Source organism: Felis catus, chromosome C1, assembly GCF_018350175.1.
Source record: "Felis catus isolate Fca126 chromosome C1, F.catus_Fca126_mat1.0, whole genome shotgun sequence".
NCBI lineage: Eukaryota > Metazoa > Chordata > Mammalia > Carnivora > Felidae > Felis > Felis catus.
In genome coordinates this window covers 110,675,477-110,700,777 of record NC_058375.1, presented here as the reverse complement: position 1 = coordinate 110,700,777, position 25,301 = coordinate 110,675,477, and the positions used below count along the sequence as shown (strand labels likewise).

General features: G+C 38.1%; 1 protein-coding gene and 1 non-coding gene across 3 annotated transcripts in view; one reads left to right on the top strand and one right to left on the bottom strand.

The window, feature by feature from the left end:
• Window positions 1–25,301, top strand: part of UGGT1 (UDP-glucose glycoprotein glucosyltransferase 1) — a 113,895-nt gene that overhangs the window by 29,659 nt on the left and 58,935 nt on the right. For both annotated transcript variants that reach the window (XM_045033558.1, XM_045033557.1), the window contains exons 12-18: window positions 283–374; window positions 2,199–2,349; window positions 5,730–5,849; window positions 6,928–7,013; window positions 11,025–11,160; window positions 13,561–13,692; window positions 22,567–22,731. In XM_045033558.1, coding sequence (XP_044889493.1) covers window positions 283–374; window positions 2,199–2,349; window positions 5,730–5,849; window positions 6,928–7,013; window positions 11,025–11,160; window positions 13,561–13,692; window positions 22,567–22,731 — 882 coding nt within the window. The remainder of the gene's footprint in view (window positions 1–282; window positions 375–2,198; window positions 2,350–5,729; window positions 5,850–6,927; window positions 7,014–11,024; window positions 11,161–13,560; window positions 13,693–22,566; window positions 22,732–25,301) is intronic.
• On the bottom strand, window positions 17,536–17,639 carry LOC111562042. The gene has a single exon (XR_002745102.2). It is a non-coding gene; the product is annotated as a U6 spliceosomal RNA (small nuclear RNA).

Sequence of the window (25,301 nt, the reverse complement as noted above, 5' to 3'; positions counted from 1 at the left end):
CTTCTCCTCCTTCTCTGACATTAAACCGTTATATTGATCAAAGTTGGAAGGAGGGAGGGAAGAGAGGTGTATTTTATCACAACCAGCAGTTTCATTACAACAAAATAGATGCTATGAAGGATCTGTGGGAGTACATAAAAGGAAATCTTAACCCATCCTTAGGGTTTCCTATAGTAAATAGGAGGATGCCAACATTTGTACATGTAATAAAGTTAGAAACGTGGAAATTTTTGTTAAACATCCTCTTCTTGCTTCTTAACAATTTTTTTTTTAATATTTCAGTATTTCAAGGGAACTTTAGGATTACAACCTGGAGACTCAGCACTGTTCATCAATGGACTTCACATTGATTTAGATACACAGGATATATTCAGGTATGGATAATGTTTTTCATTTTCTGAAAAGATTTTATAATGTTAGCTTCTTGTGGGGTGCCTGGGTGGCTTAGTTGGTTGTTAGACTTTGGCTCAGGTCATGATCTCATGGCTTGTGAGTTTGAGCCCCACGTCAGGCTCTGTGCTGACAGCTCGGAGCCTGTAGTTTGCTTCCGATTCTGTGTCTCCATCTCTCTTGCTCTCTGCCCCTCCCCCGCTTTCGCTCTGTCTCTCTTTCAAAAATAAATGAGCACTAAAAGAAAAAAAAAATTTATTGTGTTAGCTCCTTGTAACATGTTCAGATTGTGATGGCTTATTACCAGGTGAATGCATTTAGGTAGGCTCATGACTGGGATGGGCAGGATGACACTGTCATTTTTGTTTTAAGTTTATGTATTTATTTTGAGAGAGAGAGAGGGAGGGAGGGAGGGGCAGAGAGAGAGAGAGGGAGAGAGGGAGATAATCCCAGGTAGGCTTCACATTGACTGATGTAGAGCTCAAACTCACAAACCATGAGATCATGACCTGAGCTGAAATCAAGAGTCAGACTGAGCTACCCTGGTGACCCTGTCATTTGATGTATGTTCAAGGTCTTGGACATTTAAGGCCCAAGTCTTTTGAGGGTGCCCTTTTAGAGCTATAGTTTTCCTCTCAACCATAAAAAAAAGAGAGCTCAAGCAGGTTCTTTTACTTCTGGAAACAGTGTGAAGTAGATTTATTCAAAATGCCTATGCATCTGGTGTCTCAGAAGGTGTTCTGTCTTACATATGTTATTTGAGTATCTACCCTTTTTGTGTTGTTAAAATGTGGCTCAGTATTAACTTGTTCTGAATTGGTCTCATGAATTTTTTGCAGGGGGGGTGGGGGAGGAGAGTGGATAGATAGAATTCAGATTTTGTCCTTGGGATTAAGGTTGATACAGTTGACACTGGGTTTCATAATAGTAAAAATAAAAGTTTATTGCTAATGCTTCAGAAGAGCCAGTTCCCACAGTAAGATATTTTTCACATTAATTATTTTCATTGGACTGTTAATGTTCTCATACTGCTTTTTAGAGCTAGTAAAAAGTAAAATGGATGTGGACACTTTAAATAAAGATTGCCCATATATGTTGTTTTTTTTAAATAAAAAATATACACATATCTCTTTAATTTTTCAGGATTTACAAACTGAGTTCTTGCTCATTTAAACAGTTTTAAATAATACCCAGATAAAAGAACTAAGAAAAGTAACATCTTCATCTTTGCTTCTTGTTTCTTCCTCCTCCCCATCTTTTCTACCTTCCCTCAAAAGGTAGAAAAGGTATACCCTCTACATTGGGTATAAATTCCTCTAGACCTTATACTGTGGTCATATGTGTGTGCACCTTGTAAATTGACACTGATGTTGAAGTTTATGTTAAATCTATATAATGTATTTTTTAAAATAGATTTTTAATTATGAGGTAACTGTAGATTTATGTGCAGTTGTAAGAAATACAGAGAGGTTACTGTAGTGTTTTTAAAAAATATGCAGTGTAAAATACAGATGAGGATTATTTCATCCTCAAATTGTGTGTTTATATTTAGAGATAATTTTATACCTGGTATATACATGGATAAGTGTAAATAAACATGCACCAAGAAGCAAGTCCTACGTACTTTGTTTGATGTATTTTGACAAGATGAAGCAAGGGGAAGAGCTCCCTTTTTTGATTTCTTGACTGGTTTGAACAGGGCATTGAGTTTGAATGGATAGTTTTTTCATGGTGAGGTTTTTTTTTTTTTTTTTTTTTTTTTTTTTAAAGCTTTTTCTACTAAATACCTACTTTCCCCCACTCTCCAGTCTGTTTGATGTGTTGAGGAATGAAGCTCGGGTAATGGAAGGTCTGCATAGATTGGGAATAGAAGGTCTTTCTCTGCATAATGTTTTGAAACTGAACATCCAGCCCTCTGAAGCTGACTATGCTGTAGACATCAGGAGTCCTGCTATTTCAGTAGGTATTCCGTTTGAGTGTCCAAGGGCATTCTGGGCAGACATTTTATTATGTCTTTCTCATTTGTGTTTTGTGAGAGGTAAGTTATTTCTATCATCTCCTTTATTGGCATCAAACAGTGATTTACAACAACTGCTTATATGGGACCATGTGTATATAATAGTCTCTCTTTCTTTTTTTTTTTTTTTTTTTTTTTTTAACATTTATTTATTGTTGAGAGACAGAGACAGAGCATGAGCAGGGGAGGGGCAGAGAGAGATGGAGACACAGAATCCGAAGCAGGCTCCAGGCTCCGAGCTGCCAGCACAGAGCCTGATGCCTGGGTCGAACCCACGAACTGTGAGATCATGACCTGAGCTGAAGTCAGACACTTAACTGACTGAGCCACCCAGGTGCCCCAAAGTAATCTCTTAAATGCTCTAAAAGTTGAATTATTATATTTAATGTGGTTAAGACAGTGATTTTTCCAGTTTTGTATCCCCCTAGGATTCAGCTGAACATCTCTTGGGGAAAAAAGAATGCTGAATTTGTATTTTCTCAGTTGCATCCAAGTCTTGTGTAATTTTGTGTAGAATATCATTCTTTGGCTATTATCTTTTTTTTAAACATTTTTTTTAAAGTTTATTTATCCTGAGAGAGAGAGAGAGAGAGAGCGAGAGAGCACGTGCACAAGCAATGGAAGGATAAAGAAGTAGAGAGAGAATCCCATGCAGGCTCTGAACTGACAGTGCAAAGCCCGATGTGGGGCTCGAGCTCACAAACCTATGAGACCATGACCTGAACTGAAACCAAGAGTCAGATGCTTAATTGACTGAGCCACCCAGGTACCCTAGCTAATATCCTTTAAAAGAACTTTGGTTATTGGGGAGCCTGGGTGGCTCAGGCAGGTTAAGTGTTAGGCTCTTGATTTAGGCCCAGGTCATTGTCTCACGGTTTGTGGGTTCGATCCCCGCATTGGGCTCTGCTCTGACAATGCAGAGCCTGCTTCAGTTTCTCTCTCTTCCTGTCTCTGTCCCTCCCTTGTGTGCATGTGCACACACTCCTTCTCCCTTTCTCTCTAAATAAATAAATAAATAAATAAACTTAAAAAAAAAGAACTTTATTTTGTATGTGAAGGATTTATATAGATTTATATCTGCTATATTGATGTCTCCTTGTGCCTGTCCTGGGCACTTGTGGTCAAAGCACAATTAATATTAGCAATGTGCCTGGCCCATCCTGCCTGACCCGTCCTTGGCCCTCCTATCCTTTTTTCTTGGTTTCTATACAGCATTTATCATAGAGAAAGTTTTTCAAAGAAAATTATGTCGAATAAAGATGATCATTATTTGGGGCGCCTGGGTGGCGCAGTTGGTTAAGCGTCCGACTTCAGCCAGGTCACGATCTCGCGGTCCGTGAGTTCGAGCCCCGCATCAGGCTCTGGGCTGATGGCTCGGAGCCTGGAGCCTGTTTCCGATTCTGTGTCTCCCTCTCTCTCTGCCCCTCCCCCGTTCATGCTCTGTCTCTCTCTGTCCCCCAAAAAATAAATAAACAAACGTTGAAAAAAAAAAAAAAAAGATGATCATTATTTGAGTTCTCTCTGGGTAATGTAGGTGTTATTTTGATAAATATTGTTATGTCATTTGTTTTCATGTTAAAAACATTTGAGTTAAAAACAAAGAGTAGGGGCGCCTGGGTGGCGCAGTCGGTTAAGCGTCCGACTTCAGCCAGGTCACGATCTCGCGGTCCGTGAGTTCGATCCCCGCGTTGGGCTCTGGGCTGATGGCTCGGAGCCTGGAGCCTGTTTCCGATTCTGTGTCTCCCTCTCTCTCTGCCCCTCCCCCGTTCATGCTCTGTCTCTCTCTGTCCCAAAAATAAATAAACATTGAAAAAAAAATTAAAAAAAAAAAACAAAGAGTAAAGAGTAAAGACATGAATGTAAGCAACAGCAATATGGCCCATCCCATACTTTCTCTGCCTTAACATTTAATCATTTTGTGTCAAATCTTGTTTTCTTGGAAGAAAACAATGTTTTCATCCAAGTGCTCTTTAGCTCTCTTCCCAGTTCACCGTTTTCTCCCTGCAAGTAATTCCTCTTCAGAAGTACGTATGCATTTCCTACTGTATGTCTTGAAATTTTGAAGAATGCCATGGCAGTATTCTTTGTCCTTTTGTTACTCAGTAGTTTTGTCAGACTTATGAAGGTTGATCCAAAAAGGTTGTTTATCTTCTCATGTTTTATATTTTGCTTATTAAAAAAAATCTTTCATACAGTCACAGTTTAAAATTCAGACATACAAAAGGGTATGTATTGAAAAGTCTCATCACCCAGCTGTTCAGTTTTTGTCCCTAGAAGTAACAGGCATTATCAATTACTTGTGTATCTTTCCTTAAATACTCTATTTACACGAACAAAGTAACATACCCATAGTTTCCCTCCTTGCCCTTTTTGTACAAATGGTACATACTGTTTACAGACTGCTCCCTTTATGGAATTAGGTTGTGCCCAATTTTGCTGCTGTGATAAGCAGTACAATATCTTCTTGTATTTCTCTCTTTGTGCATATATGTGAGAATTTATTTGGAGTAGATGCCTAGAACTGGAGTACTTAGTGGTAGGGTAGTAATAAAGTCTTACTTTATTACCTTGTTTTCCCTAAAGTGACTTTTCCAAGCACCAGTGTTGGGTCAGAGCTTCCATTACTGTATACCCTTGCCTATTGTTGGATATTGACAAACTTTAAACTTTTTCTCAGTTTTTTTTTTTTTTCAACGTTTATTTATTTTTGGGACAGAGAGAGACAGAGCATGAACGGGGGAGGGGCAGAGAGAGAGGGAGACACAGAATCGGAAACAGGCTCCAGGCTCTGAGCCATCAGCCCAGAGCCCGATGCAGGGCTCGAACTCCCGGACCACGAGATCGTGACCTGGCTGAAGTCGGACGCTTAACCGACTGCGCCACCCAGGCGCCCCAACTTTTTCTCAGTTTAATGAGTGTGAAATTTGACTGTGGTTTTAGTTTCTGTTTCTCAGATTATTGGTGAAGATATACTCCTTTCCTTGTATTAATTGCTCTTTTGAATTTCCTCTGTAAGTTTCGTCTCCATGGCTGATTTTCATTTCTCATATGTTGGGGGCCTTTTTTTATTGTTATGTTAAATTTCTATACATTGTCTTGACCCTAGTCCTTTTATTGGTTTTGTAGGTTGCAAATATCTTTTATTCTGTGGCTTGTGCTTTAGTCACTCATTTTTGTACTTGATCTTTGTAATTTTGAAAATGGTGTTTTCCATGTGATTCGTCTTAAAATCATTTCAAGTCTTACGGACAGTTCTAACACTTTTCACTAAGGGCGACTAAAGTGTATGCACCGTGTTTTGTTTTGTTTTTTTCCTCCCTAGTGGATCAACAACCTGGAGGTTGACAGCAGATATAATTCATGGCCTTCTAGTCTACAAGAATTGCTTCGACCCACCTTTCCTGGGGTTATCCGGCAGATCAGGAAAAACTTGCATAACATGGTGAGTAAAACTCATTGTCTAGCCATAAGCTCTGTTTCTCCCTTGACTTCTCCCACTTCTCCTCTACCTTTCAGCCATATAGACTGTTCACTTCTCTCCTATACTAGGTGCTTCTATCACCACTATGACCACTAAATATGTTCTTCTAACTCCATATTAAATCTGAAAGGGTTTTTAAATGTATTTATCACATATAGGGCTGTGAGACGTCACAGTAGCATTACTGCCTCCATCAGGGTGTAAGGAAATGTTACCTTAACCTGAAAGCTTAGGTTGTGTTATTTTAGTTTTATGATAGTTTTACCCAGAAGATGAATATGTTGCTACTCTTTTCCTTTAATGTCTTAATCTCTAAAATTTGATAGTTCAGTTTATTTCCTTAAATAAATCTGTGAACTCCTACTTGTTTTTCTTTATTTCACTGCTTTCAAGAGAGAGAAGAGGTTTCTTAGTTTGCCCTCTTTTTTTCCTCTTATTTCTTCCTTTGCCATTATCTGCTCTTAAAGAGATTAGGGGTCTCCTTCACCAGAACCTGTAAGCGAAACTATCCTCTGGATTTGCCTGACTCTTGAAGCCACTTTTTTCCTTCTCAGTCAAAATTTCATTCTGTTTCTCTTACCCATATATCTGAACTTTATTAAATGAGATTATACATGGATTTGAAGCACATCATGAGACCTTAATACATAATAGCTAGTATTGGGATTTAAAAGTTAAGTTCTAAATGAATTCTTAATTCAGACATGCTTACAATTGAATACACAAAAAGAGGTAATCTCCATTTTCTAAGGTAGGGGAGTTGCTAAAACTTGGGTTTTGTTAGGTGTAGTAGAAGTATGGGTGTTAGGAATCTGGAACACAGTTCCCATGCTATTAGCAGAACACCGTGAGAATTTAGTACTGAATTCTTTGAACATAAAGGAGGGAAACTGCTATTGTGTACCTCCTCTTTTATGTGGTTCAAGAGTAACTCAAAAAGATTACCTTCAAGTGCAAAGAGTAATGGCATTTTCATTGGCCCTGTTACATTTGAATAAATTTCATTTCATATGTTCCTTTCCCCCTTTCCCCTTCACAGGTTTTCATAGTTGATCCTGCTCATGAGACCACAGCAGAGTTGATTAACACAGCTGAGATGTTCCTCACTAATCATATACCACTAAGGTAACACTGGTATTGATTGAATGATATATATCTAATTAGCTGAGGTTTCGTTTGTCATTTTTAAATGCAAGTCTGGTGCCATGGATAATTAATAGTCAGATCATTAATGACCTCTATATCTTTGCTTAGTATGAAGCAGTATCTTTTGAGGCGGAAAATTTCATTCTCAGTGAATAAAGGCTTATACCATTGAATTCTTAATAGCTCATGTAAAAATAATTTGTGGTCTCATCTTGCTTCCCAGTGGAAGGGAGTTTTCCTAGGTAAGTGTCCACATGACAGGGCCTATTTCCCCTTTCGGTGGAGATAAAGAGTTTTGCCAATAACTTTTGTTAGACTGACAAGAACTAAATGTGCATACAGCCTTTTGTAGATGCAGACACATTTATTTCACTTGTGTTGCCAAATCTACCAACAGGGTACTTGAATGGGTGGGTTTTTCACTGTGCTTTTTAAGACCAGTTTTTTAAGGCTTTTACATATACATGCTAAGATATTTTCATTTACATTCCAAATAATGTCTGGGAATTTTATGTGCTGACAAAAATTTGAATTCTTAGAAAACATGAAAATAGAGAAGAAAAGTCTAGCTAACAAATGTTGTGTGTTCTGTACGCAGCACTGAGCTAAATGCTGTGGATAGTATCTAAGCTGTATTCCTACCTTCTTGAAAAAAATACTGTGCATACTTCCAGACTCTTTAAGAAGATATTTGATCAGGGGCTAGGTTGTGTCCTGGTCATAAGTGCTTTAGGATTTCAGGGAAACAAATGATTATGAACTAAGACATTTGGGAGGGGCAAAGGTTTCATGGAACAGTCGGATTTCAGTTAGGCTTTGAAGAAAATAGAGGGGTTTTTTGATGGAAAAGCAGAGATTTTTGTTTAGTGAGATTTTTCATGTAAAACATGAATACCCCCTGGTTTGATGGAGGACTAAACTACTAGATTACAGACAGAGGTGTATTTTGGTTAAAAGGGAAATAAAAGAACACAGAAGTTGGCCCATGTACACAGTGGGCATTAAGTAAATATTTATTGAATTGCATTGAGGGACAAGAAGAGGGAATGAGGTCTTCACGTTGCAAAGGTAGGTGAGAAGTCACTTAACTCATAGGCAGTAGGGAAGCATGCTTGTTCGGTTGGTGGAGAGACCCAAGGCAGAGTGGCTGTTGTTTCAGTCTTTGTCTGTGTTGATGTGGTATACCAGGGCATTGACAGGGGCTGAGGAGAGGAGCGGACAAATCTGGGAGACTCCCTAGTGGTACTTGATGAGAAACTGGGCCTGAGAGAAACAGAAGTCTGCATTTTAGGGCCTAGCTAACAGAAAAACTCTGATGCCCTTTCTAAAAATTGGAAACTTGGAAAGGGGAATTCCTTTGTGAGGAGATACTTAGCCCTTATTTTTGTTTTCATAAGAATTAACAGGTCAATCCTCATGTGATTTCTGTTACAAGTGAGATTTTAAAAAACAAAAACAATTTTCATCTATAAACAAACTCTCTTGCCACTACCATCTACATATACACACACTGTCCACATACCTCAGGAGAGCAGAATGTTTGATATGTGTATTTTCTTCTTCTGTTTTTAGGCTTTACCTTTTTCTCTTTTTAATAGACTTTGTATTTTTTAGAGCAGTGTTAGCTAATTAACTGGTATTAATACATTATTATTAACTAAAGTTCATAGCTTACATTAGGGTTCATTGTTTGCATCGTATATTCCATGGGTTTGACAAGCGTGTGATGACATGTTTCCACCATCACGTAATCATACAGAATAGTTTCATTGCCCTCCAAGTCTCCTGTGCCCTACCTGTTTGTTCTTCCCTCTCAGGCACTGGCAACCACTGGGTTTATTTTACTGTCTCCATTATTTTGCCTTTCCCAGACTCATGATGTAGGTAACTTTATTAGATTGGCTTTTTTTTTTTTCATTTAGCAGTATGATTATAAGGTTTGTTCATGTCTTTTTGTAGCTTGATTCTTCCTTTCTTTTTTAAATGTTTATTTATTTTGAGAGAGAGAAAAAGCAGAAGTGGGGGAGGGATGAAGAGAGGGGGAAAGAATCTTAAGCAGGCTCCATGCACAGCGTGGAGCCTGACTCAGGGCTTGATCTTATGGTCGTGAGGTCATGACTAAAGCTGAAGTCAAGAGTCAGCCACTCAACCAACTGAGCCACTCAGGCACCCCTAGATCATTTATTTTTATTGCCAAATAATATTCCATTATGTAGATGTACTATAGTTTTGTTTGTTTATTTAATCCATTCACCTATTGATAGACATCCTGATTGCTTCCAAGTTTGGGCATTAATGAAGAAAACTGCTATAGACATCTGTGTGCAGGTTTTTGTGTGGATATAAGCTTTCAGCTCATTTGGGTAAATACCAAGGGGCGTGATTGCTTTATCTTAGGGTAAAAAGTATATTTCATTTTATAAGAAATTGCCACGCTGTCTTCCAAAGTGGTTGTGCTACTTTGCGTTCTTACCAGCAATGAATAAGAGTTCCTATAATGAGCTCTACATTCTCTCCAGAATTTGGTGTTGTCAACATTTTGGGTGTTAGCTTTTCTAATAGGTGTGTAGTGGTATCTCATTGTGATTTTATTCTGAAATTCCCAAATGACATGATGTCAAGTGTCTTTTTTTATGCTTATTTGCCAACTCTGTGCCTTGTTTGCTGAGGCGCCAATTCCGATCTTTTGCTTGGTTTTCAACTTTTTTTTTTTTTCAACGTTTATTTATTTTTGGGACAGAGAGAGACAGAGCATGAACGGGGGAGGGGCAGAGAGAGAGGGAGACACAGAATCGGAAACAGGCTCCAGGCTCCGAGCCATCAGCCCAGAGCCCGACGCGGGGCTCGAACTCACGGACTGCGAGATCGTGACCTGGCTGAAGTCGGATGCTTAACCGACTGCGCCACCCAGGCGCCCCACCTGGTTTTCAACTTTTTATTGTGGAGTGTGAAGAGTTCTTTGTATATTTTGGATAACTGTCCTTTGTCAGATATGTGTTTCTCACAGGTTTTCTGTCTGTGGCTTGTCTTCATTCTCTTCTTTCACAGTTTCTTTCACAGGGCAGAAGTTCTTCATTTCAGTGAAGTTTAGCTCCCCCATTTTTTTTTTTTTTTTTTGGTCTTGTCATGGATCCTGTCTTTGCTGTTAGTTCTAGTAAGTCATTGCCCACTTAAGATCACCTAAGTTTTCTGTGTTCTTTTCTAGGAATTTTGTAGTTCTGTGTTTTACATTCATGTTTATGGTCCATTTTGAGTTAATTTTTTGTGAGAGGTATAAGGTCTCTGTATAGATTTGTGTTTTTGCACTGTGAATGTGTCCAGTTTTTCCAGCACCCTTTGTTAATAGACTGTCTGTTCTCACTTCCCTTGGTTTTGCTCCAGTATGTAGGCTATGACTTCTGTATGGGCCAGTGAAAGGCTTTTGGGTTTATTTTTAATCTTATTTTATTTTTGGCCACTTTGTAGATGTGTAATGTATCTTTTTGTGGTTCTTTCCTTTAATCTAAAATTTAAATTGTGATAAACATGAACCTTGGTTGTAGCTTTTTGCCGATGGATAATAGTAAACATTTTCACGTTTTTCATATTGTCTATGTTAAATCTCAAAATCCACTCCCCCCTTTTTATAGATTTTCACATTCTGAAAACATTCATTTCCTCTAATTTTTCTTTAAAAACCATAAAGTCTCCATCTAAAACTAGCAAAACCCTTCACATTAGTGAAGGCCTCATTTCAGTGTGTGAGAACAGTGTGCTTTAACAGTTGAACAGTCCAAGCCACCTTTGGGAACCTCTTTTATTCTGCAAGTGATGAGTGCCTTTACCCGCCATATTAGAGTAGGATGTGAGCCGTGCTTTTCAGTAGAGGAGGTTTTCATTGGAGGAAGCTGCAGTATGTGAATGAGAATCAGAGATGCCATTCCTTTTAACCAGTTGCATTTTTGAGATAAGTTTCTTTTTCTTCTTTTTGCCCTTCCCCCTCTTCCCCAGAATTGGTTTAATCTTTGTGGTTAATGACTCTGAAGATGTTGATGGGATGCAAGATGCTGGAGTGGCTATTCTGAGAGCGTATAATTATGTTGCCCAAGAAGTGGACGATTATCATGCCTTCCAAACTCTGATACATGTATGTTTTCAATCAAAATGGCGAATAATTTTCTTAATCTAACTTCGTCTAAGAAATAGTATGAGTTAAGAGGATTTTATATTTCTGTGAAGAAGTATGATAAATTATTCTTGCAAACTTCATATTTTATATTTAAGGAGTTGTCTTTACTGATTCACCAGTGTTCATAATAGACTGCTGTGGTTTCAACTAAGATAGATTCCTTAGGAGCCCTACTAAGGTATCTTAGTCTTCTGACTTTTGGTAATTTGAAGTCACTAATTTTTTTTGGTAAATGTGATGTTCTTTGCTTGTTTAAAAAAATGTTTGCTTTTCCCCTCTAAGTTCTTTATGATAATTTAATATTCAAATCATAAATTCTGTCTATTTTCTCTATTTTTTTTTTTTACCTTGGAAACTCTGAAATGCCCTGATTTTTATATATACTTAAGATAATTGCTCAAGTTCAAACAAGGAACTCTCTCATTTTTTTCCTGGTTTTGAATATATAAAAAACTTACAAGTAACAATTGTTTTGCTTATAGGTTAGTAGTAATTATTAGAAAACCATCTTTAAAGCATTTCACCTTTTTTTAACCTATAAACATGATGTCAGCATGCTATTTTTTATGTTTGTTGTTTAGAGATTCAGTCCAGAGCATTTTTTATTAAAATGTTCATATATTTATCTGACTATCATATTGAAGACTCACCATTTCCCAGGCCTGGTACTAGCTGCAAGGGATACAGAGAAGTGTAAGACTTCACCCCTGTCCTCAAAGCCCTTACGGTGTGGTGGGGGACACGACCACGCAGATGGTTTAAGCATAGCTCACCCTAGCAACACCACGACTCCCTCCACTAGGGATGTCCTGGTTGTGGAGTGGGAAGTGATCCTAGCTGAGTGCAGGAGGAAAAACAGGCGTGAGTTGAATGATGGCTGCAAATCGGAGGTAGTAATTCCCTGTTGTCAATTCCCTGGGGCTTGAGCAGAGCTGAAAGGGGAACCTAGCCATTGAGGCTACCAGGCCAGGCCATGAGTGTCCAGATTGCAGAGGATTAAACTCCAGATAAAAACGTTCTGGTGCATGTATGTACCATGGGTCTGACCAAGGGGAAAGAAAGTGGCAGGGATACTGGTTGGTGGGCTGTTGTTGGGATCTCTGAGAAGTGATAGCAAGGGGTGCTTAGCAGTGGGGCTACAGAGAAAGAGAAAGAAAGAAAGAAAAAGAGAAAGAACGAAAGAAAGAAAGAAAGAAAAAGAAAGAACGAAAGAAAGAAAGAAATTCAGAAGTTGTTGAGGATGTGTTTTAATGTCTGTTTTTTAAAATTGTGCCTCCCACCTCCCGCCAATATCTGTGTCTATGAAGGAAAGGATAATATGAGTTTTTATTTCTTTTTGTTTATTTTTAATTGCAACAACAAAAATTTTATGTTCATTGTACATAATTTTTGAAAATATTATTAAAGTGAATCGATTTAAAATTTCTCTCTCTCCCCTCTCTAATCCTGTTCCTTTTTTTTTTTTAAATTTTTTTTTTTTAACGTTTATTTATTTTTGAGACAGAGAGAGACAGAGCATGAACGGGGGAGGGTCAGAGAGAGGGAGACACAGAATCTGAAACAGGCTCCAAGCTCTGAGCTGTCAGCACAGAGCCTGACATGGGGCTCGAACTCACGGACCGTGAGATCATGACCTGAGCTGAAGTCGGACGCTTAACCGACTGAGCCACCCAGGCGTCCCTCTAATCCTGTTCCTTAAAGGCAACCACTATTAAAAGGTTGTCTTATATCCTTCTAGGTGTTTAACTATATGTTATATGTATAAAGACATAGTTGTGTTGTTATTTGTTTTATATCTGCTTTTTAAAAACAAGGATTTTTGCTGCATGTATTTTATAACTTATCCCCCTAAACATGATGGCCATAAGTTCGTATTTCAAGGATTATGTAAAGGTATTCAGATTAAAAAAAAATTAACACATTAAAATTTTTTTTAATGTGTATTTAATTTTGAGAGAGAGAGAGACAGAGCATGAGTGGTGGAGGGGCAGAGAAGGAGAGGGAGATACAGAATCCAAAGCAGGCTCCAGGCTCTGAGCTGTCAGCACAGAGTCCAATGTGGGGCTCGAACTCACAAAGTATGAGATCATGACCTGAGCCAAAGTTGGTTGCTTAACCAGCTGAGCCACTCTACATTTGGGCCTTTATGTATGAACTGATTGGATCATTTTAAGAATATATAGTTTCTAATATGAGAAGGCATCTTAAAGAGGTATATGAAAAAGGGATTGCTAATATGTTCCATATGACTTTTTAAGAAAAGTAGCCATATTTCTCTATATTCAGAAATCTTTTGTAATAAACATTCTGAAATTTGGATTTAAAAGTGTGGGGGTTACCCGGTTTTTCTTTCTTCAGATCTATAACAAAGTAAGGACTGGAGAAAAAGTAAAAGTTGAACATGTGGTCAGTGTCCTGGAAAAGAAGTATCCGTATGTCGAAGTGAATAGCATTTTGGGGATTGACTCTGCTTATGATCAGAATCGGAAGGTAAGAACTGCTTTGGCACTTCTCATTGGACCACAATGCTATATTTTCCTTATCTCTTTTTTGGGGGGAATTGTAATTAAAAAAGGTAGTAAAAGTATTTAGGTACTTCTCATTTAACAGTTTAAAAACCAGGTCACTTGTCTGTGTTTGCAAATGAAGTTTATATTTCAATTTTGTAAAGATATCATTGATTTTTAGCTGGCATGTTAACTATTAAATTGAAAAACAAATTTCTTTTTCGCAGTGCAGTGGTAGTACTTTGTGATATATGTAACACATAAAAGCTATTAGAAATATATAATGCATGCTTAGCAGGTTATGATGTATCCTATTGATGTGTATCATTTATTTAGTTGTTTAGGCTAAAGATAAAAATATATTTAGGAATACAATAAACAGAATGGCAAAGTGTGGTAATAAAGATATAGGGAAATATTTTAAATTTTTATTTAAAAATAATACTATTTCTGGGGTGCCTGGGTGGCGCAGTCGGTTAAGCGTCCGACTTCAGCCAGGTCACGATCTCGCGGTCCGTGGGTTCGAGCCCCGCGTCGGGCTCTGGGCTGATGGCTCGGAGCCTGGAGCCTGTTTCCGATTCTGTGTCTCCCTCTCTCTCTCTGCCCCTCCCCCGTTCATGCTCTGTCTCTCTCTGTCCCAAAAATAAATAAAAACGTTGAAAAAAAAAATTTTAAAAATAATACTATTTCTTGTGAGACATGAAATACAGTAAAAGGACCTTTATCGCAAGCAGAAACAAGGTAGTCAGTTTATTGAAAATAAATGTGCAGGCAAGAAATCAAAATACATTTCTGAGATGTTTTATTTAAAAAAAATTTTTTTTAATGTTTATTTATTTTTGACAGAGAGAGAGAGAAACAAAGAGCGAGCAGGGGAGGGGCAGAAAGAGAGGGAGACAGAATCTGAAGCAGACTCCAGGCTCTGAGCTGTCAGCACAGAGCCCAATGCAGGGCTCGAACCCACGAACTGTGAGATCATGACCTGAGCCAAAGTTGGACACTTAACTGACTGAGCCACCCAGGCACCCCTGAGATGTTTTGATTTAAAACAATAAAAGTGTATTTATTTACCAACTTTTTTTTTTTTTTTTTACTTTTGACAAGGCCTTTGGTTCTTTTGTTTGGAGATCTGAGTTGTGATCCCTTTAGAAACTGTACTCATAATGAATTGTTTATACTTTCTTTTTCATCTGGGTACAGAATTCTTCTAGATTTTTATAATCTCCCTCCCAAGTCTTTTATAGTAGTCTTACCCACATCTAGTTTAGCATCACTTATTTTTAGCCTGTCATCTTTTTGAATTTCTAGTCATTTGATTTGTTTTCTTGAGGAGGACCAGCTTTTTCTTTTTGTAATCATATTTTATTGGTTGCATAATATTAAATGATGTTATCTAACTGAGAAAAATATTTGGCTTGGGAACAGATATATCTGATCTTTGGTAAACATTTAGCCCAAATGAGGGGAGAAAAGTGTGTGCATTCTAGAGAGTAGCTCACTAGAGTTAGAGGTCAGCGTGCTTTATTAGCTAGTATTTGTTGCTATTAACTTGGTTAGTTGAGTTTGGTTAAGAGATCTATTCTAAGTTGTTCCAGGTTTTAGAGGGATTGAACAAAACACTATTTAGCAAGAACTATGAGGCTTACGTAAAACATCTTATAGATATAGTGTCTGTTTTATGCAGGTAACAACTTTGATTGCATACAAAGACTCTACCCTTTTTTACTCCTTCCCCATTTGATTTTTTTTTAAGTTTATTTTTTTTTCGAGAGGCGGGGGAGGGGCAGAGACAGAGGGAGAGAGAGAGAATCCCAAGTAGGCACCATGCTTAGTGAGGAACCCCATGTGGGACTCAATCTCGTGAACTGTGAAATCATTTTCTGAGCCAAAATCAGGAGTTGGTTGCTCAGCTGACAGCCACCCAGGCACCCCTCCTGGTTTCTGTTTTTGATGCCACAGTTTATCTCTTTTTATGTTGTGTATTCCTTAACCAAGTATTATAGCTATCGTTATTCTTAATACTTTTGCCCTTTAACTTTTATATTAGAGTTATTAAGTGGTTAACCCAGCGGTTATTAGAATATTCTTTTTGGTTTGTTTGTTTTTGAGAGAGAGAACGTGAGCGTGAGCAGGGGAGAGAGGCAGAGAGAGAGAGTGAGGCAGGGGATCTGAAGCAGGCTTCTTGCTGACAGCAGAGAGCCCAATGTGGAGCTCGAACTCACTAACTGTGGGATCATGACCTGGGCCAAAGTCAGACGCTTAACCAACTGAGCCACCCAGGCGCCCATAGAATATTCTTAATTTAACTATATACCTACCTTTACCAGTGTATTGTATATTTTTGTGTGTTTTTATGTCACTAGTTAATCATCTTTCATTTCACAACTCCTTTCACCATGTCTTGTAAGACAGGTTTAGTGGTGCTGAAGTATCTCACCTTCTGTTTGGGAAAAGTCTTTACCTCTCCTTCATTTCTAAAGGATAACTCTGGCAGGTAGTGTGTTCTTGGTTAGCAGTATTTATCTTTCAGCACTTTGATATCATCCCACTCTTTTGTGGTTGGGAAGGTTTCTTTTGAGAAATCTGCTCCGAGCCTTCCCTGGTAAGGGAAGCATGTTTTCTTTTGCTGCTTTCAAGATTCTATCTTTGTCTTTGATTTTTGACAGTTTTATTATTATGATGTATCTTGCAGAGGATTTCTTTAAGTTGATTTTATTTGGTGACCTATAAGCGTCATGACCTTGATCAAATCTTTCCCTAGATTTGGGGAGTTCTCAGCCATTATTTCTTTAAATAAGGTTTTTTTGTTTTTTTAAAGCTTTTTTCTTAATGTTTGTTTATTTTTGAGAGAGGGATAGAGCCTGAGCAGGGGAGAGGCAGAGAGGGAGACAGAGAATCTGAAGCAGGCTTTTTGCTCTGAGCTGTTAGCACAGAGCCCAATGTGGGGCTTGAACTCACGAGCCATGAGATTATGACCTGAGCTGAAATCAAGCGTTGGACGCTTAACTGACTGAACCACCCAGGTACCCCTGATCTAGTCTGATACTGTTTTTGCTTTTTTTTTTTTTTTTTTGCTTAAATTGTATTTATTTATTTTTATTATGAATAGAATTTATTGTCAAATTGGCTTACATATAACACCCAGTGCTCATCCCAACAACTGCCGTCCTCGATGCCCATCACCCATTTTCCCCTCTCCCCCACCCCCCCCCCCCCCACTCCCCCACCTACCCTCAGTTTGTTCTCTGTATTTAAGAGTCTCTTATGGTTTGCCTCCCTCTCTGTAACTATTTTTTCCTTTCCCTTCCCCCATGGTCTTCTGTTAAGTTTCTCAAGTTCCACATATGAGTGAAAACATGGTATCTGTCCTCTGACTGACTTATTTTACTCAGCATAATACTTTCCAGTTCCATCCATGTTGCTGCAAATGACATGGTTTCATTCTTTCTCATTGCCAGGTAGTATTCTGTTATGTATATAAACCACATCTTCTTTATCCATTCACCAGTTGATGGACATTTAGGCTCTTTCCATAATTTGGCTATTGTTGAAAGTGCTGCTATAAACATTGGGGTACATGTGCCTCTATGCATCAGCGTTCCTGTATCCCTTGGGTAAATTCCTAGCAGTGCTATTGCTGGGTCATAGGGTAGATCTATTTTTAATTTTTTGTGGAACCTCTGCACTGTTTTCCAGAGTGGCTGCACCAGTTTGCATTTCCACCAATAGTGCAAAGGGTTCCTGTTTCTCCACATCCTCACCAGCATCTATAGTCTCCTGATTTGTTCATTTAAACTACTCTGACTGGTGTGAGGTGGTATCTCAGAAAAATCTGGAATGCGTCACAAATTTGAATGTCATCCTTGTGTAGGGGCCATGCTAATCTCTGCATCGTTCCAATTTTAGTGTATGTGCTGCCGAAGCGAGCACTGATCTATTCTGATATTAATGGTATTTCATTTTTCCTTTCATTTGTTGTATTCTTTGGCTCCAGAGTATCTGTTTGGTTCTTTTTTTATGATTTCTCTCTCTTCTTTTTTTTTTTTTTTTAATTTTTTTTAATGTTTATTTATTTTTGAGACAGAGACAGAGCATGAATGGGGGAGGGTCAGAGAGAGAGGGAGACAGAATCCAAAGCAGGCTCCAGGCTCTGAGCTGTCAGCACAGAGCCCGACGTGGGGCTCGAACTCATGGACCGTGAGATCATGACCTGAGCTGAAGTCGGATGCTTAACCGACTAAGCCACCCAGGTGCCCCTGATTTCTCTCACTTCTTGCTAAACTTGTGATTTTGTTTGTGGTTTTTTGATGTTGTTGAATTATCTTCCTGTGTTTTCTTGTAGGTAATTGAATTTCCCTTTAAACAATTTTTTTTGAATTCTTTATTGGGTAAATCACAAATATCTATTTCTTTGAAATTGGTTACTGAAAGATTATTGCAATCCTTTGATGCTATCACGCTTTCTTGATGTTCCTTGTAGTTTTGTGTTGCTTTCTTTGCATTTGAGATAGCAGTCATCTCCTGCAGTCTTTACTAACTGCCTTTGGGAGAGAAGTACTTTCTGTCAGACCTGCTAGGAATTCTGAGGCTTTCTTAGGCCATCTGTGGATACATATGCTCCATACTTGTTCTTTCTTGTACAGAATTCTTAAGCATGTGTAACTTCTCAATTCTACAGTGCCCAAGGCTGGGTGCTGACTGCCTTTCTTTTATTTTCCCCAAGGTGGCCCTAAAGCTCATGTATTTTGTCTGTCTCTGGCCCACGTGTTTGGGCTGGCTTTCTGTGCTTGCTCCCTAGCCATCTGGCAAAATTCACTCTTGCCAACACTGTCAGGAGCATACACATGGAGCTGGCTACAGGGGGAGGGTGAGTGTGGGTGAGGTGAGCCGAGTGCTGTGAGTGTCTGCCTGTAGCCATTTGGTGGGATCTGTGGATGAAGTGTCCACAGTAGCTCATGGGTGGCTTCTTGATGGGAGTCCGTGATAGAGTAATTGGGATCCATCCCCTTTATTTTTTTTATTTTTGAATGTTTATTTCTGAGAGAGAGACAGAGTGCGAGTGGGGGAGGAGCAGAGAGGGAGACACAAAATCTGAAGCAGGCTCCAAGCTCCAAGCTGTCAGCACAGAGCCTGATGCAGGGCTCAAACCCACGAAGCATGAGATCTGAGCCAAAGGTGGATGCTTAACCGACTGAGTCATCCAGGTGCCCTAGGATCCATCCCCTTTAAATGCTTTCTGAGAGTACTGTCTGCAGCCCTCCCCCAGCGTCTTTCTATTCTCAGTCACGCAGCTCACAATTGAGTACTCTCGATGGGGTGAGAGAGAAATGAGCCTCTTTGGCAATGTCCCATATAGCTGGGGAAGTTGAGTGTTTGCTCACTTGTTCTCAGTTACCCCTACAGGAGAAATCATGGGCCCAGTAGATCTCTCTTGCTCCTTTGGCAGAGGGTGGATCTTCTTCTCCAGTGCATCCAATCTCGTATTTTTTTTTGCTCGAGTGGTGTATTGGAACTTCTGTGCTGGAAACCTGGACTTACACAAAGACTGTCTTGTCTGAAGGTGATTGTTTAAGACAGTTTTTTCTAGGGCTCCTCACACTATGGCTGGGAGAAGGTGGAGCCAGTTAATGAGCCAACGTAGGGTCCACAGCTAGGGTTGAAGTCTGTATGCCTGTTACCTGATGCTCAGGTGGGTGAGCCTTCTTCTGGTTTCCTTGGCATATGGTGCTGGATTCCAAGGCTTCCACAAAGGCACTTTTGTTGTGGATAGATACCAAATTGTTGTTCAGGATTGGGGGCCACCAATGAGGGATGTCCTGTTCAGCCACAATACTGATGTCACTTCTGCTTTAGTGTTCAGTCCCCTTGTTTTAAGGTGTATCAGGCCAGGTTTTGGGTTGCAGCTGGTCATGAGATCTACTGAGGGCTGAAGAGCATCCCATTGTTGTATTGCATTCTTCCATTCACTCAGTTGCCTTATGTGGTTTTTAAAATCAAATAAAACTGATGTGGTACCCAGTGATTTTCCAGATAGGCACAAACAGCAAGAGTAGCACTCTGTAAAAAAAGAATAGGTGAAATAAAAGAAGGACCACTTTGGTAATACCAAAGAATTGAGGGAGTTCATGAAGTTTTCTCATATTTTACATTTGGAAAATGTCTAGCTTTATTATTTTTTTTCCCTTAGAGAAATGCTGGATTTTCTCCCAATGTGCTTGCTTGCTTTTTACCACGTTAACATTAGATCTTATGTTGTTTTTTTAAAAAATTTATCTTTAATGTTTTATTTATTTTTGAGAGAGCACAAGTGGGGAGGGTCAGAGAGGGGAATAGAGGATCCAAAGCAGGCTCTGTGCTGACAGCAGAGAGCCTGATGTGGGCCTTGAACTCATGAACCACGAGATCATAACCTGAGCCGAAGTTGGATGCTCAACCGACTGAGCCACTCAGGTGCCTCCAAATTTTTTAATTCAAGTGTAATTAACATACAGTATTATATTAGCTTCAGGTGTACAATATAATGGTTCAACATTACTTGGCGCTCATCATAAGTGATTCTGTTCACCCATCCCCCCACCTGGAAAACGTTTCACTTTAATTTTCTCTCATCCTACGAAGAAGCAGTATATAATTGTCTTTTTATTGTGGATGATTGTATTTTCTTGAAAAATATTAGACATATTGGGAAAAAGGATATTTTTCACATGTGTTGAAATCTTGATTTTACTGAGGAGTCAAATAAATGTATAACAGACCTAGCTCCTCAGTAATTTCCTTAGACTTGGTTCTTTTCCAAGAAAAGAACTGATTAGAGGCCCTTCCCATGTAAGCAGATCATCTTCTTTGTATTTATGCCACTTAATTTCCCAGCTGCTTGGGTAAACATATACTTTCATGACAGGGATGTTGTGAGATTCCCAGAAGTCCTAAGAATCTAATGATTAATAAGATTTTCAAAAGTGTAGGAGTTGTACCTCTGCATATGAAAAAACCCAAGAGAAGATTCTTTTGAAAGTTTTTTAAAGGAGGAATGATTTCATTTAGCAGTTGTTACTACACTTATAAATTTCTGTATCTTTTGTTATAAATCTGAAGCTATGATATCCTCTGTGTATTTGAAAGTGTAATTATTTTTAAAACTAGGCAGTACAATTAAAGTAGAATTTATAAACTGAAGATAAGATAGTCTATAGGTGTATATTTGTATCTTTCAAGCTAGTAAGATAGTGATATTTAATTTCTACCTTATACATAAAGACGTTTTGCATTTGGCATGTTAACTCTGGGTCCTTATTAATCTGTTACCATTTGAATAGCTCATTCATAAGACCTTACCTGTAATTATTAAGGTTTTAAAATTATTTATAATTAACATTTTTAGTTATTGATAGAACTTCTCATATGTATTTTTTAAGTTTGGCTTTTGGTAATTAGGCTACATTCTGTTATTTGGTCTGGTAAGTTATTTATGCTTTGCAGGAAAGAAGGTATATAGTCAAAACATGTCTCTCTCCTGATTTTCACTTAGTTGCCATTTCCAGAGAAAACCAATGTCACTTATTGTCGCTTAGAGTTATAATGTGGGTATTGTTTTGTTTTGTTTTGTTGGGGGGATTATTTTCAAAACTCAGAGTATATTAGAATTGAGTTTTTGATGAATATCTTCGAAATAGTTGAGACATCAAAGAACAGAATTAACATGGTAAGAATTTTGTAAGTGTAAATTTTAAAAGTTTATACTATGGTAGATAGAAATGGCAGAAATGAACCTAGAAGGCCTTTCTCCTTGTGCCATATCAGAGTCCATCTGGTAAGTCTGTCCCATCAGATACTACTGTGGCCAGGTCTGATTAGAAACTAACCAGTCTGTTGCTGCTGCTGATTACCAGTTATCCAGCTGAAGTACTTTTCTATTTGTGATATCTACAATAGAGGCTATATATAATTCTACTATTTTCAGAAAGTATCAGTTAAAAGATGTCTAACAAGAATGTTTTAAGGAATGCTTTTTACATCTTGCGTAGTAATGTGGGTTTTACTCTGGCAAGCTAGTCTTGGGTCTGTGGTTGATATCTAGGGGGAATGAACCTATATTGACAATCAGAGAAGACTCTTCATTGTAGGCTTGTTTGCCTTTTTGTTGGCCTGGCATTTCCCTGGAAAGGAACCTCTTTTGTCTTAGAAGAAGATGAGGTTTAGTATATTTTGGAGCAATTTTTAAGCACTGTCTTCCCATCAGCCTTGTTTTGTTTTTTAAAAGTGTAATTTCTTTGTTAATGACACAGATCCTCTTTAATTTAGATTGGAGTGTAAATATTTCATCTCAGGCTGTCTGCACAGGAGCACTCATAATTTACAGCAGTCTGTCATTGTGCTGCGCATTATGTAGCCTCTAGCCACATGTGGCTTTTTTTTTCTCACATGTGGCTTTTAAAATGGAAATTAATTAATTTTAGGTGCTCAGTAGTTACATGTGGTTAGTGGCTACTGCTTTGGATAGCCAAGATACAGTGTCTCCATCGTTGTTAAAGGGTGTGTTTTTACAATCTTAGCTATAGTATATGTAATTAAGGTTTGGTAGCCTGGACAGCTTCAAAGTACCCTCACCCCCAAATCACTTTCTAATTGGCAAGGTTTTGTGGTTTTACAAAAACTCAATAATTCAATTCCAGATTACCCAGTAGGATATTAATTATGTCACTTCTGACATTTTTAAAATATTTTTAGTTATTTCTTGGTAATTATATTTCTGTTGATTTTGCTTTTTTTGTTAGCACACATATGTATGAAAAATATGCTTTGTTCTGTTTGTCTCACAAAGGACAAAACACGTTGTTTGTGGTCCCTTGTGTTTCAGGAAGCGAGAGGCTACTATGAGCAGACTGGGGTTGGTCCACTGCCTGTTGTTCTGTTCAACGGAATGCCCTTTGAAAAGGAACAGCTAGATCCTGATGAGTTGGAAACCATTACAATGCACAAAATCCTGGAGACCACAACCTTTTTCCAGAGAGCAGTATACTTGGTGAGTGGTATTTCAAGGCTGATTTTGAAAGAGAATGGTTTGCTTATGTTTTTGTAGTCTCTGTAGTAAGCAAGAACATTCTGTAAGTATTTACACCACTTATAGTTGGTTTGTAGACTCCCAGCAAGTTCTGCTATATTGAGAATATTCATGAGACTTTGTGCATTGTATTTGAAACAGCTAAGTTTATTGTTTTCAAGATTAAATGTTTAAATGTTTGTTTAAAACATTTTAAAGTAGTTAGCATTTCTAAGAGACATTTGTTTTACTTGTAAGGAATTTTGACTTAGGAAAGACTCAAATATTTATATACACATACATTTACTGCTGAGACGGGTAATTCACGTGCCATAAAACTCAATCTTTTAAAGTGGAAAGTTCAGTGTTTTTAGTGTATACATAGAGTTTATGCAACTGTCACCTCTGTCTAATGTTAGAACATTATTACCACCCCTCGAAAATCCAACACACTGTAGCATTCACTCTCCCAATTTCCCCTACAGTAGCCCCTGGCAACCACAAATATATTTTCTTCATGGATTTGCCTATTTGAGACATTTAATATAAATGGAATCATTGAATATGTGGTCTTATATGTCTGATTTCTTTCACTTAGCATAATGTTTTTAAGGTTTATCCCTGATGGAGCATGTATCAGTACTTCATTTCTTTTTATGGCCAAATAATAGTTCCTAGAATGGATGTACCACATTTTAAAAATCCATTCATCAGTTGATGTATATTTAGGTTTCCATTTTTTGGCTACTGTGAATAATGCTGCCGTAGACAATCAAACACAAGTTTTTGTGTAGACGTGTTCTTATTTGTCTTGTGTGTCCATTCTACGTAGAAGTGGAATTGCCTATTTATGTAGTAATTCTGTTTTCAACAGTTTGAGGAACTGCTCGACTGTTTTCCAAAGGGGCAGCACCAAAGCATTATACTTTGCTACCAACAATGTGTGCAGGTTCTATCTACTTTTTCCACATTCTAGCCAACAATCGATACTGGGTGTTTCTTTGATTATATCCTAATGGGTATGAAGTGGTATTGCATTGTGGTTTTGACTTGCATTACTCAAACATGAATAAGGTTGAGCTTTGTTTCCCATGTTTATTGAACACTTATATCTTTTTTGGAGAAATGTCTATTAAAATTATTTGCCTGTGTTTAATTGGGCTACTTGTTTTGTTACTGTTATGAGTTCTGTATGTGTTCTGGGTACCAATCCCTTATGTATAGGATTTGCCAATATTTTCTGTAATTTCATGGTTTGTCTTTTCACTTTCTTGGTGGTGTCTTCTAAAGCACAGATGTTTTAAATTTTGATTAGGTCCAATTTGTTTTTTTTTTTCTTTTGTTCCTTGTGCTGTTTGTGCCGTATGTACAAAATTATTGCTTAATTCTGGGCCTCGAAGATTTATCCCTGTGTTTCTTCTGTTTTATAGTTTTTCCTCTTAAATTTAGTTCTTGGATGTATTTTCAGTTAGTTTTTTTATATGGTGTGAGGTAGGAGTCCACTTTTTTTTTTTTTTTTTTTTTAATCCTATCCAATTTGGCATGCAACTGGATGTCTTTTGGGATGATATTCAGTTGTCCCAATACTATTTATTGAAAAGAATACTCTTCTCACATTAAATTGTCATGGCACCCTTGTCAAAATTAAATTGAACATTAATGTATAGGTTTATTTATTTTATTATATTTTTTTAGAAAGAAAGTGCATGAACAGGGGAGAGGGGCAGAGGGAGAGAGAAGCTTAAGCAGGCTCCACACTGAGTGTGGAGCCCAATGCAGGGCTTGGTTACATGACCCTGGGATCATGACCTGAGCCGAAATCAAGAGTCAGGTGCTCAACCGAGTCAGCCAGGTGCTCCAATGTATAGATTTATTTTTGAACTGTCTTGTTTTCCATTCATCTATATATTTGTTCTTATGTAAATACCTCACGGTCCTTTTTTTTTTCCCCCTCACAGTCTTGACTACCATTGTAATCAAGTATGAACTTTCCAACTTTGGGTTTTTCTTTCTCTTTTTTACTTTTTTAAAAGATTATTTGGCTTGTCTGTGTCCCCTTCATTTTTTTTATGAATTGTAGGAGTAGCTTGTCAGTATCTGCCAAAAGGGACCATTTGGTTTTGATAAGAATTGCATTGAATCTATAGATCAGTTTGAGGAGTATTGACATCTTGGCAATATTGAATTTTCTAACCCATGAACCCAGGATGTATTTCCATTTATTTAGGTCTTGTTATTCTTTCAGTGATGTTTTGTAGTTTCCAATGAAGGAGTCTACACTTTTTTCATTAAATTTATTTGTTAGTATTTTGTCCTTTTGATGCTATAAGTGGAATTATTTCCTTAATTTAATATTTTTAAAACTTTTAAAATGTTTATTTTGAGAGAGAGGGAGGTGGGAGGGAGACACTTTGTGAGTTGGGGAGAGGCAGAGAGAGAGGAGAGACAATCCCAGGCAGGCTTCACACTCTCAGCATAGAGTCAAATGTGGGGCTCAAAATCACAGAACCATGAGATCATGATACATGCTGAAATCAGGAGTTGGATGCTTA